This window comes from Harpia harpyja, chromosome Z (assembly GCF_026419915.1).
Source record: "Harpia harpyja isolate bHarHar1 chromosome Z, bHarHar1 primary haplotype, whole genome shotgun sequence".
Taxonomy (NCBI): Eukaryota; Metazoa; Chordata; class Aves; order Accipitriformes; family Accipitridae; genus Harpia; species Harpia harpyja.
Window position 1 is genome coordinate 34,755,541 of NC_068969.1, and position 13,077 is coordinate 34,768,617.

The following is a 13,077-nucleotide window of genomic DNA, read 5'->3' on the forward strand; positions in this document are numbered from 1 at the left end:
AGTCTGCAGAATGAGGTTCATAGTTAGAAACTCCACAGAAAGAGTAAACATCTTACAGAAGGAAGGATTCTTCAAAAAGGCTTCAAAGCTGCCTTGGTCACGTTATCTGTTGAAAAAGACCAAACAAAAGGCATCTCTTTCCTATGATATCTTGTCCAAAAAATCTTTCCAGCTACACAATGATAACTATATATAACTAGAGTTAAAATAAGGGAGTACCGTTTACCGACTTAATTTCCTGAATAGCCCTTTGTTAAGAGCTGTGTGAAACCTGCCAGTTAGATTAACTGACGATTTTGAAAATCAACAGAATAGGCAGAACTGTATAGTAATTGTATATATTACTGTAAGTGTATGAGGAAAATCATGATTCTGTAATCTAAGTTACATTGTTTAAGTATGTCTTACACAGCCACACAAGTAATGTTTCACTGCAGACATTCTTAACGTTAATCCATAACGTAACTCGCTGCAGTAAGGGGGGACGACGACGACGACACCACCCAGTTTGTAGCTATCCTATATCTCAGACAGGGTGATATAACATAACATATGTTTTAAAATGATAAAGACTTCCAAGAATAAGACACAGTTTCCAGAAAAATATTCATACACACCCAAACAAAAGCAAAATCCTGTAATAATTGAGTAATTGCAGCTTTCTGTATCCAAGAAGTTAAAAAAAAGAATCCAGTCCAAACCAGCCCTCTTCAGTGGCTTAGCTGGTCAACACTCTTATACACAAAGCCCAGTGCTCTTCCCTAAAACCTAAGAATTAATCAGCATTATGTAAGAGATTTTTATAACACTCTAAAAATACATTGTGAATTCCTTTTCAGTGTCGGACTGAGAAGCTTTAAAGTACTGCCACCCCTCATCCCCTTTTTCAACAAAGACTGGATCTTCATTCCTGATATTAGAAACTTAAATTTGTCTTAAATTTGTGCCTCAAATCTCATTAATTACAGTATTGGCCTCATGAGATACAACTGCTGCTAAGAGCAGTGTTTGTGCTCAAAATGCTTGGAGCAAGGGCACAGATACACAGATATTGTATGTGTATAAACAGTTTAAAAAAGAATTAATGACACATAAAACTTTGTAAGACTATTTGGATGTTTTTCATGTTATTTTACCTGCTCACTAAGCAAACTTTTGTATCCACGTGATAACGTTTTGTTTGCGTGGCGCTGATAGATAATACACCATGATAACATTCCTGCAAAGGCGGTTGTAACACTAGCCTGGCAAATCTACAGTAGAGTTCTACGAGTACCTTATTCCTTTTTGTGCTCTGTTTTTCATATGCATAATAAATAAGTACTAGCACTATTTCTGTATTTTCCAGTGAAGGATCTTTAAGCAAAATTACAGTCATCATCTGAATGTTAATGGTAGCTTGGGAACCAGACCTGATAGAGAATGAGTTTTAACACTGTTACCAGGACCAGAGCCATCCTGCTCATGTCCGAGCGTCCATCCCTGCCCTCCCAAAGTTCATTCCCCTCTGCCTCAAATCACAATTTGATCTATGAACGTGCAAGGCATGTGCAGTCCTTCAGATGAAAACAAATCACAAGAATGCAAATAAATCAGATGAAAAATGGGAACAAAGCATTTTCAGCTGTGAAAATCTTGTCGTGGAATGCATATCCAAAGGACGTTACAGCAATCTCACCATTGCATTTTTAGGAAACGCCTCAACATCGTCCTTTTCCAGAACAAAACTTTTCCCCATACAAGGCCAACAGGACACTGACTTAGCCATCTTCTCAAAGTAACCCCCCACCCTTCAAACCATAAACAAATCAATCAAAACTATTGAGGCAAACAAAACAAGAGATTTCACAGGGGAAAAAATAAAAGGAAGATGCAAAGAAGACTGCCTTGCCCAGGGATGATTTCACCATTGTTATCAGTTGCATGTGAAAGCCGTGCTGATACTAATGGCTGATGGGTGGCAGCAGAAAGCCTTGAACGGGAGGTAGCCAATGTATCTGATGGGATGATAATGGCTCTTCCACAAGGACAAGCAAATATTTAGACGAAAATTGTACTCTGGATTACGACAATCGGTACCAAAGTAAGTGTCAACTATCCTTTGTGTGTTCGCCCAAGGTTATCCACGTTCATTCTTTTCCTTCCCTCAGCAGCTCTTTTTTTTTTTTTTTTTAATATTTTACCCACAACCGAAGTCCTTCTTTGTTCTCTGTGCTGATTCTTCCTCTGCCTTTCTTTCTTTGTGCCATTTTCTGCTACCCGTATTCACACTGAATGCAATCAGTCACATGGCTAGCCTCCACCTGAACTCCATGGTGCAAGGAGTGTAAGCATTATTCCCTACGAATGAGGGCAAAATACCTCCCTTTGGTTCACGCTTCATTAACGTGCCCTTCTCAGATTCTTTCCCTAGTCTTTCCCCCCTTTTTATCACCCAAATTCACCATGCATTGTTCCTGTACTTCTTTCCTTTTTTTTGTTCTCACCCACGGTCATTTTCGCCTCCCCATTTCCTCTGAGAGCTTCTCCTAGCCTTCCATTCGCTCCTTTCTCGCTCGTTTTCTCCTGCCATTTCCCACTTGCTTTCTTCTGCCACGATAACCCGCCGTTGCCACCTTGCTCACCGTTCTTCCTCTGGTTTCTCTGGCCTAACTTGGAAGCAAGCAGGAGCCTTGCTCCTGCCATGATGTGGAGGCTGGGGGTGACCGCTGCCAGCGAGCTGCCATGGAAAGCCTTATTTCCTTCTTTCGCTAGAACTACTCCAACCACTCTCTCCTGCTGACCTGTTAATACAAAAAATATAGCGGGGTGAAAGCCCAAGACGGACAACCAACTTTGGCACAAAATGGCTTTTGTTGCGGTACGCTTTAAGCTGATGAATTATTGCCGTGAGTTGCAAAAGCGCAGCACATCCCACGCAACCCGTGGCGTGATAGCCAATTGCCCATGTGCAGCTACAAGCACCTCGGACCCTTCAGCCTCTTCCTCTTGTCTCTGTCGCTAATTTGTTCCAGTCGCTCATTAATACGCTCCTACCCCCCCCCAACAATGTCACCTCACCGACCGTTCCCTTCGCTCTAGCAGCTCAAAATCCAGAGGATGTTTTTTTTTCCCTGCAGCTCCAACAATGATAAACAGATGCTGGTGGTCTATGCCTGGTACAACTTCCCTCCTCGAATTTTGCGTGGCGCTCGTTATTCGTGACCTTTGCCTGCCAAGGCAACGGGGAGACGGGTGTATTGGCAACCCGGCCCGACCAAAAAAAGCGCTCCGAGGGCTTGACATTAAACACTAAAAGCCCCCTCGGGTTACACACGTGAGGAGGTTTACAAGATTAGACCTAGGATTGTAAAGATAAGCAGGTATCGACATCCGCAAAATTCGGGGTTACACTTTAGCGGCAAGGGCAAAAAAAAAAATCCAGAGCGCGGGGCACTTCAAAAAAAGCAAGTAATAAATGGTCCCAGGGGTTGCTCCCTTCCTCTCATCTCTCTGGAGGACACAATTATTTGCCATGTACCTTTAAAAAAATCAAAGCGTTTCCTTGAATTTTCTTCAGACGATTTTTTTTTTTTTAAAAGCTTCTCTAAAGACACACTGTTTTGGTTCAGGAAATGTTTTCTCCCGGCCTCCAATCGCTGAAGGCTGGTCTCGGCTCTAGCCCACGAGGCCCGAGTTAGCCCTCGGCTAGCAGGCCCCGGACCTGTCCCTGCCGGGGAGCCCCCTCCCCGCGGGGCTCGCCCTCCCTCCCGTGACAGGGAAGGCAGACTCCCTCGCCCCGTCCCTGCCCTTCCCGGCCCTGCCGGGAGGGAAGGGCTTGACCTTCGGCGCTGAGGAAATGGGGGCGCCGGGCAGCTCTCTGCGGGAGGTGCCCGATCGGGGGGTGGTGGTGGGCTGTGGGTGTGTGTGTGTGTGGGGGGGTGTCCCCGTGGGGTGCGGGCCAGGCTGCGGGGGGGGGGGGGGGGGGCCGGGGCGGGGAGGAGGGCGCGCACCCTGAGGTGACTTGGGCCGGCAGCAGCTGAGGAGGGGGGTGCAGGAGGGAGGGCGGGCAGCCGGGGCGGGGGGTCGGCTGCCGCCCCGTCCCCGGCCCCCCCCCGTCCCCCTGCCCGGGGGTGGTTGTGGTAGTGAGGGGAGGGCGGCGGCGTCGCCCGCGCACCGGCTGCACCCCCCGGCCCGCGGGGGACGGGAGTCGGCGGGGCGCTGCGCGGGCGGCCGCGGGCAGCGGGCTGGGGCCGGGGGAGGGAGGGGGGGGAGGCCGCGGGCTGCTTGGCGGCGCCGGCTGCCGAGCGAGTCCGGTCCGCAGTTTGCCGCTCGCCGCCGCGCTCTCCCTCGCCGGCAAGCGGCGGCGGGCGGGTGGCGGGCGCTCGGAACAGCCGGTTGTTTAAAATCCTTCTAGAACCGTTTCTAATTCCCCCTTGCGCCGGGGAAGGGAGAGCGCGAGCGGGGGGGGGGGGGGGGAGAGGAGGAGCCGAGGGGGCGGGTGGTGGGGGGGGGAGGGAGGAGGGAGCAGCCCGTCCGGGTCTCCTCCTGTCGATCACCGGAAGGGGGGCGTGCCCGGCCGGCCGGCCGGCCAATGGGCTGTGTGTGTGGCGGCGTCTCCATGGTGACGGGGCTGTTCCCGGGGAGGCTGTGATGGGTTGACAGGTGCGTGACAGTCGGAGCTCTCTGCAGGCATGTACGGCAAAGGCAAGAGCAACAGCAGCGTCCCGTCCGACAGCCAGGCCAGGGAGAAGTGAGTACAGCCCGCCGGGCCGCGCCGGCGGACCGCGCCTTACGCGGGCGCCGACCCTGCGCCCAAAGTAACTTTCCTGCTGGCGGGCGGTGCGGGGCGGTGCGGGGCAGGCGCGGGCGCGGGCGCAGCGGGAGGCCGGCCGGCCGGCCGGAGCGAGGGGGCCCGGCGCTGCCCGGGCCGGTGTGAGGGGGCAGGCCGCCGCGGCCGCGCTGCTCGGGCGGGAGGGGCCGCGGAGGGCGGGGGGCGGGCGGGGGGTGTCCCCTCACGGCGGGACACCGGCAAGCCGGGCGAGGGGGCCGCGGCGGGCACCCCCCCCTTCCCTCCCGCGGCCCGTCCTCCGCAGGGCGGGCGGCCGAGCGGCGCCGGGCTCCCCCGTCCCCCCTCCCCGTCGCCGGGGCCCTCGGCGGGGCTCGGCGGCGCAAGGTGCCGGGACAACTTGGGTAACAAAGAAGCCCCGGCGCGGGGACGGGGCCGCGGGGGCCCCCTCCCGCCGCTTCCCAACTCGCCGCCTCGCAACTTTTTCCCCGGGACCGCGCAGCCCGGCGGCCCCGGCCCCGCGGCGCATTGTTCTCCGGGGCGCACGGCGGGGGAGGGGGGCGCCGCGCTCTGGCTCCCGCCCCGCCAGACAAAGGTGCTGCCGGCGGGGGCACCCCACACCCCTTTTTTTTTGTTTGGTGGGTTTTTTTCTTCTTTTTTGGGGAGCGGGTGCCGGTGCGCGGCGGGACTCCCTCACCCCCCCGGCCTGAATCCGGCTGGTGCCGAAACAGCCTGCGAAAACTACTTTTTCGGGGGGTGGGTGCGAATAAAATCTCCAGCAGAACGGCGCCAGCGCTCCTGTATTTTTCTTTCTCTCCCCTGCCCGTGTAAACGCACGGCTCCGGGGAGCGCGGAGCGACCGGCGGCGCCCGCGGGAAGCGGCGCGAAGCGGGCCCCCGGCGCAGCTGCCCGGCGGGATGCGGCGGGGTGGCGAGCAGCCGCGCCGGGCCGGGGAGAGCCGGGGCTGCCTCGGGCTGGCTGCCTCCCTCCCTCCCTCTCCGGGGCCCTGCGGCGCAGTTAGGGCAGGCGGGAAAGCGTTGGGGAGGAAAACCGAGTTTTTGGAATGGACGGCGTCTCTTTAAAGTTGTGTGTAGCGGCAGCTTCGCGGCGTTACTGAGGCTGGTTTGGCACGGGGAGGAGGCGGCGGTGGGGAAGGGGGAGGACGAGCCCCTGTGAGGGGGGGGAGGAGGTGGCTTCGGCCCGGGGAGGGTGGGGGTGAGGCTGGCGAGGGGGTCCGGAGGTGGAGGGACTTCTGGCCAGAGACCGGGTTTGCACCTCTCCGCTGCAAAAATCGCATTGCTCCAGAATCGCATTTAACACCAGGCTCGATGCTCCGGGCACGGCTGATGAGTTTCCCTTCAGGCAGTTTGTCTTGAACCTTCACCTAAAAAAGTTTTTTGGTGGTGGTGGTTTGGGCTTTGGGGTTGTTTTTTTGTTGTGTTTTTTTTTTTTTTTTTGTCTGGGGTTTTTGTGCTTTTGGGGGCGGGGGAGGGGGGCTACAGTATTTTAGAGACTTCCTAATTCCAGACACTGGCATGCATGCTTCCTGGAACAGCAGCAGGCCAGGCACCTCTGTTGCTACAGGAGAGGGAGATGCTAGGGGAAATTTAAAGTGTTGTTATGTTTGGGAATTTCACGCGTAACTTTGCAATGGAAAGGTAGAGGAAGACAGAGGCAGGGCTGACATGAGATGTTAATTGCTGAGATGGAGCGGTCGACACAACTTGGCCACTAAATTCTAATCAACTAGTGGCACTTCTTGCTCCCAGTGTAGGAATAATTTTAAAAATAATTGCTTAAGTGGCTAGTGGAAGCCTTGTTTATTTGGTGTCGCAAAATTATGCAATTAAACCATTTTCTTGTGCTACATAGTTGCTGTGTTTGTCAATACACTTGGTAAGTTCCTGAAGGGCACAATAGGATCGCGCTGTGGGAGTAGATAAAACAAATCTATAGGGCTGCTGTTTGTTGGATCAGATGAAGATCATGTTCTTTTAATTCTGCTTTTTGCAAAAACTGCCCAATACAAGCCACACAGACAACTGCTCTGGTCCTAGGGCCGAAACTTTAAAGTGTTTTTTCAGTCTTATTCTTTCATTGTAGCAGATTTTTCTTCTAGATTGTTGCTGCCATGAAGCACGTAATATTTCATGCGGTATGAAAATGCTTAATAATTTTCAGGGCAAGCCTGCCAAACTGGACCTATTGCCAAGCAGCAGCTGCCCTCCTAAGTAAAGTTATGGGGGGCCTGCTAGATGGTGCTGTTCGATTTAAATACACTTTGTCTTCCACTCATTTTAACTAACAGCTGGAAATGTGAATTCCTCATGTATAGATTATTTTATGCACAACACTGAAATGGATTGTTCTTAAATCATGGACTTGACAGATCAGTAACTTCTCGGTAGCATCTACTTACAGACAAACACAACTAGGAATTTAGAAACACCCTTTTCCTCTCTCATCACTCCCCCCACCCCACCCGTCCTTTCCTTTAATGAAAAAAAAAAAAGAAAAAGCAAAAGCCTAAAGACTTCGTTTATGATGTGGAATACCATTATATAGTCTACATTCCAGATTTTTTTGTATCACATCTTTTCAAGTTTCTTCTTAGTAGATCAGACCACATCATTGCCATTTTCATACGCTTTCTTTCTGACATTTTTTTTTCTTTCTTATGACATTGTTTTACAGCCATGCAATGCTTCTCCCAAGTGATGCGTGATTTCTTGTTCTACTCAAAAAAGTTGCCATCGAACTAAACATCTCTACAAAAATGCAGCTCTGACTTCTGCATGAGATTGTCTTAATTTGAAAACCACAGACAAAATATGTTTGATACATTATGTATTTAGTCAAGAAGAGCGGGATTATAATTATGTTTAATTTGAAAGTTTTTAGAACAGAACACGTAACTTACCTCTGTTGTGTCTCCTCAAGGTTTTAAGTATCTAGAATTTGAAGCCAGTAACTGATCTCTGAAATACACTTGGAATAATTAAAGGAATAAATTTGTTTTAAAAAACACACTACCTCAGGTTTGGATGGCGTAATTATATGGAACATGTTTCTTCCCCATGAGGATGTGTGCCAGTGACAGGACTAGGGTGTGAAAAGAATATTTATCAAGTGTGGAAAAGATGTGTGTTGTTCAGATGTTGTTTGTAATCAAGGAGGTGATATATTTTACAGACCAATCCAGTGCCAAATATGTTTGTAGCATGATATCTCACTATATGCTGCTTTTAACATTTATGTCCTTTGAGGTTACGTGATTTCTATTAAAATGAACAAGTTTTGCAAGTCATTTATAGTAGCCTTTGGCAAATTTTCAGTTCCAAAGATGGCGTTCGTTTTATGGTCTTTGTCTCTTCTGTCTGACCTTTGGGGTAAATTGTCTGTATTATGTAGCTTAACACCACACGTGAAGTGTGGATAGATGAATTCAGGAAGAATAATACTAATTTTATACCAGAGAGGTACACTACAGCACAGCTAGGTACAACACTAAAAATGAAGGCACATGATACCTGTGAGGCGCAAAAGAAAATGAAGAGAGAAAAATCACAAGTGGTGTTGTGCCCCTTCCTCTCGTTGTGGAACAGCTGTGACTTAATTTTGGGTTCAGGCCATCCCTATCGCATAAAGGATTGGAAAGTTGTATTAAACAGTAGCTCTTCCACCACTTGTGCTGTGCTAGGGCCAAATAAGGCTCATCTACATTGCGAAAGGAAAAAGACTAAAATTTTTCTAAATACCACTTTTGTTATCTCTTCACAGCAAATGTATCTTTTTAGATTTTTTTTTTTTCCCTTATTCCTTAAAATTGGATTAATTCAGATTAGGAGCTTGGACGTGCTGACATTTCATTGAATGGTGAAACTTTGTAAACTGTTAATCTTGGAGAAAGAAGGACCAGACTAGAAAAATTTTGTGTAGCTTCTACAACAGGACTTTTATAGGCATTTGCAAATGGAACTCTACCTATATATAAATAATGTTTTAAGTTAGAAAATATATATAGAAAAATAGTTTTAAAGAACATATATCATAAGGAAAAGTAATTCTGAAGCAATTATGTGTTTTGTGTTCAGTTGTTTTGAACTTTCAGTGGTCTTCTAAAGCAGTCTTTTTCCCAAGATGCCGTTAGGTTACTGGGGCTCAGCAGACATGCCGACTTTGTTTAAAAACTAACTGGCTGACTAAAGACTGCAATTTACTTTGATATAAAAGTATGCATGATCAAAATAACAACATAGAAGCAAGCATTAGAGTTGGTCATGGATTGATTTTCAGTTTGGTGTGGGAGAGGATGTAGCGAAAAAGGCAATACTTGATTGCTGCTATCATGGTATTCTTGCTCCATTTTTTTGCATGACCCTAATTGTAAATGTCTCCGAAGTTTGATCTTGGCCAGTTGGTCACATGGAGGAAGATGGGCATTCTTCTTTTCCACTTTGCTGCTGCTTGGAAGAAGAAAGAAGATGTCTCCTTTATTGTTTCTCCTCAAGTCTGTTTTGGGTGGTTGGCTGTTTGAATGTATGGCTCCTTTATATGAGTGGTGTGGGTGCCTGCCTTGCTAGATCTCTCTTCCCAAGCTGGAAAGCAGAGTGAAATTTACACAGCTTCTGTCATTTTCTTGTTGATGCTGGTAGGGTTCTCTGTAAACAGAGAAAAACTCACCAATGCTTTCCTCATTTGATTCTGTTGCTGTTTAGGAAAACTGAGATTTCCGAGGGCTTTTGAGAATTTGTGGATGTCTAGAGATAGGGTTTTTAGTTATGTTTTGGTTTGTTTTTTTCAAATTCGGAAAGACAACATTGCATGAATTTACATAGTTAGGTTACCTTTTTCCACTGTAATGTTTGTAAGCTATGTAAAAATAAGATACAGATTAAACTTAATTGGCTTCAATGATAAATTTGCTGCTCATCCCTGGGAGATGGTGAGCTAGTTTTTCAAGCTCCAGGTGGTGAAAGATATATTGATCTCTCTCTTTTTTTTTTTCCCCCTTTGAAAACCAAATTGGTAGTTTAATCCAGCTTCTGTTACAAAATTTAGGTTTGACGTTTGTACACGGATTTTGTCCATCAGGTCTAACTTGTAAAAGTTGCAGGTGTACTGCTCTGGGAGTCTATGAACATAATACTTTTTGCCATTTTGGAAGAATATAGTTTTTTAATAAAGAAGAACAGAGAAGGCAAGGTTCTGGAAATAGTAACTATCAGTATTTATTGTTGTGCTTCGGGTACACTCTTATACTGCACAGGTATCTTGGACAGCATGGGAAGGCATTTTGGATAATGTATATGCTGCAATTCAGACCACTAAGAATAGCTGCTTTGGTGGTAGAGCGTTAACAGGTGCTGATAGTTGGAATGACAGGTGTGGTGGACCATACAAACATAACTTCAGTATAGCAGCGCCCTGAAATACATACCCAACTTTTTAAGTGTACTGCTTATGGCAGGGATATTTGTTTCCATACAGTTAAGCACATAGAAGTACTTTATCAGACTGGCAAGAACCAGGGAAAAAAAGATGCTTCAGTTTATGCATTACTTCCTCTACGCAACTGGTCTGCTCAGAGGTTTGAGTTTTTTTCCCTGCGCTTTCTCCTCATGATGAACATTACGAGGAATCTGATTCCCGCTTTTATGGGCTCTATAGTGCCGAGCAAACTTTTGCTACTGAAGAGCGAGCACTTTTGGAGCCTTCTCAGACCCACAGGGTGCAGCAGATGCACTCTTGACTACAGTGAGCAGGATTCGGGCTTAGCTAAGAGGTAATTAAATCTTGCTGGAGGAGACAGTAGTTAACAGAAACTGGTATATATTAATAATTCATTTTGCTTAAATTATAGGCATATGATAATGTCATAAGTATTAAAGTAGCTGTTGTGGTTTAAGCCCAGCCAGTAACTAGGCACCACGCAGCTGCTGACTCACCCCCCCAGCTCCCAGTGGGATGGGGAGGAGAATTGGAAAAAAAATAAAACTTGTGGGTTGAGATAAGAATGATTTAATAACTAAAGTAAAATAAAATGTGATACTAACAATAACAATAGAATAATAATAATAATTGTAATGAAAAGGAATGTAATAAAAACAAAACAACCAACCAGCCAAAAAAACACCAAGAAAAAGACAAATGATGCACAATGCAATTGCTCACCACCTGCTGACCGATGCCCGAGCAGTGATCCGCCCCTCCCAGCCAACTCCCCCCAGTTCATGTACTGAGGATGACATTCTGTGGTATGTAATATCCCTTTGGCTAGTTCGGGTCAGCTGTCCTGGCTGTGTTCCCTCCCAGCTCCTTGTGCACCTGCATGCTGACAGAGCACTGGAAACTGAAAAATCCTTAACTTAGGGTAAGCGCTCCTTAGCAACAATGAAAACATCAGTGGTTTATCAACATTATTCTTACACTAAATCCAAAACACACTGTACCAGCTACTAAGAAGAAAATTAACTCTATCCCAGCTGAAACCAGGGCAGTAGCCAAACAAGATTTTCATAACTTTGCCAAACTTTCACTGTTTGGGTGGAAAATTTGTAATGGCATATGTAAGCCTTGTGCTGATTTATTTAATTTATTTGGCTCATTTAGAAAATCAGGCATAGAAAAAATGTGTTTTCTAGTGTTTTAAAAGTTCTCTCAACTTTTACGGTGGAATACCAGTAGTACCCCTCTCCTTCAAAACACTTGAAATCTAGCTGAAAAAGGGTGAGGGATTTTATTCCAGGAATGTGTCTTTTTCCATTTGCATGACAAAGCATCTGAATTTAACCAGTATACAAGCCTTTTCAAAAAGATCAATTTGCATATGCTTAGGGCTTACTAACTGTAATTGCTGAATATTTCATCTTTGCTGGGAGCACAGCAGATACGGGCATCAGAGGAGCGGCATGGGGAGAAAAAAAGGGACTGGGCACTGGTAAGAAGGCGAGTGTAAATATGAGCAGTTGGAGCCTGCAGCTGTGAGATGCCAGGACGTAGAGATAACGGGTGGGTGGCTCTTGAAGGAGGATGGAGGAAGCAGGGTGGAAGTAGCCAGTCTGGAGAGAGGAGACAAAGACTTGCTTCCTAAGGGGACTGGCATTGGGATCAGAGATCTGGGTGGGAGCTAGTGCATCTACACAAGGAAGAGACCTGGTGCAAAGCAGGGCGCAGAGCCGGGACAGTGACACCTTCAAGGAGACAGGTCGGGAAGTGGAAGGTTCTGTTCCTGGACATGATGTCCCTCCAGGTACTAGAAAATGAGTGTTCCTTTGCTGCCAGCAAGTACCTGTGAGACTGAGGGGTAAAATTCCTTATCTTCAAGATAAAACCTATAAACACCTATGAAATATTAACTTGACTGAAGTGGCAGAGAGGTGTGTGGTAGTCCTAAAACCTGTAGTTCAGATGAGATGTCAGAGCCTTGGGAGGGAAGGATAGGATTTGCTATTGAAAAGCAGCTGGAATCGTGTGTCTGTATGTGTCTGAGTGCAATGTCTGGCTGTTGTACTTGCATTCTCAATAATGTTCTCTTAACTTGGAAAATACGGATGTATACTAAGCGTTGTTCTTACTTTGTCCTTATTTGCACGTTCACTGATTTTTTTTTTTTTTTTTTCCTCTGGAAAAACTCTGGGTTTTTTATTGTGCAGAATAGAACATTGTTTTCATAATGAGTAGCTATTTGATAATTTGCTATTTTGTTGTCATGGGGTACGTGCCTTATGGCTGACTTGATGTTTCATAATACAGCTGTTCCTAGAGGAAGAATATGTTGTTTCTTTGGTGCCTAGCACGACAATGTCTGAGTTTCACCAACGTTTATAAATATGCATCAAGCCACTCCTGCCTGCCTGCTAGTTTTAGAAATGGCAGTAAGGTGCAAAAAGGTGAAAGGCAAAAATATTTGCTGATTATTGGGTGCCCAGTTTGAGTGGTGTGGCCGTGAATTTTTTTTGGAGCATCTCATAAACCACTGGTGCGTACATTCAACTTCCTCTGTCTCTTTTGTCACTGATTCTAAGGCTGAGGTGCCATTTTATCACATTGGGCATCTGGAGGATGAGGAGTAGAAAATGATTCATCCTCTGTGCAAAGTTTGTTACAGCTGAGTGGCTTACGGCACAGAGCCATCCTGTGGCATGCTCAGAGATGGAGGACCATCATTTCAGGTGGTCTCAGAAGGACCCATCTGCAGCATGGTCCTCTCGGCCCCAGAGTCTGTTATCTCTCCTGGTACAGCATGCCACTTCTGTCTTGGATGGACTGTGATTCAGTCCGGGGCAGGATGGAAACAAGCAGTCCCA

General features: G+C 47.1%; 1 protein-coding gene across 9 annotated transcripts in view; it reads left to right on the plus strand.

Annotated features, from left to right (window-relative positions):
- The first annotated feature begins 3,796 nt into the window (after window positions 1–3,796).
- SSBP2 (single stranded DNA binding protein 2) overlaps window positions 3,797–13,077 on the plus strand; it is a 195,313-nt gene continuing 186,032 nt past the window's right edge. For 4 of the 9 annotated variants that reach the window (XM_052776711.1, XM_052776718.1, XM_052776716.1 and 1 more), the window contains exon 1: window positions 4,504–4,732. In XM_052776711.1, the coding sequence (XP_052632671.1) occupies window positions 4,674–4,732 (59 nt within the window). In that variant the 5' untranslated portion in view covers window positions 4,504–4,673. Of the gene's footprint in view, window positions 3,869–4,503; window positions 4,733–13,077 lie in introns of those variants that run through there. The other 5 variants (XM_052776719.1, XM_052776717.1, XM_052776720.1 and 2 more) reach the window with 4 other exon arrangements.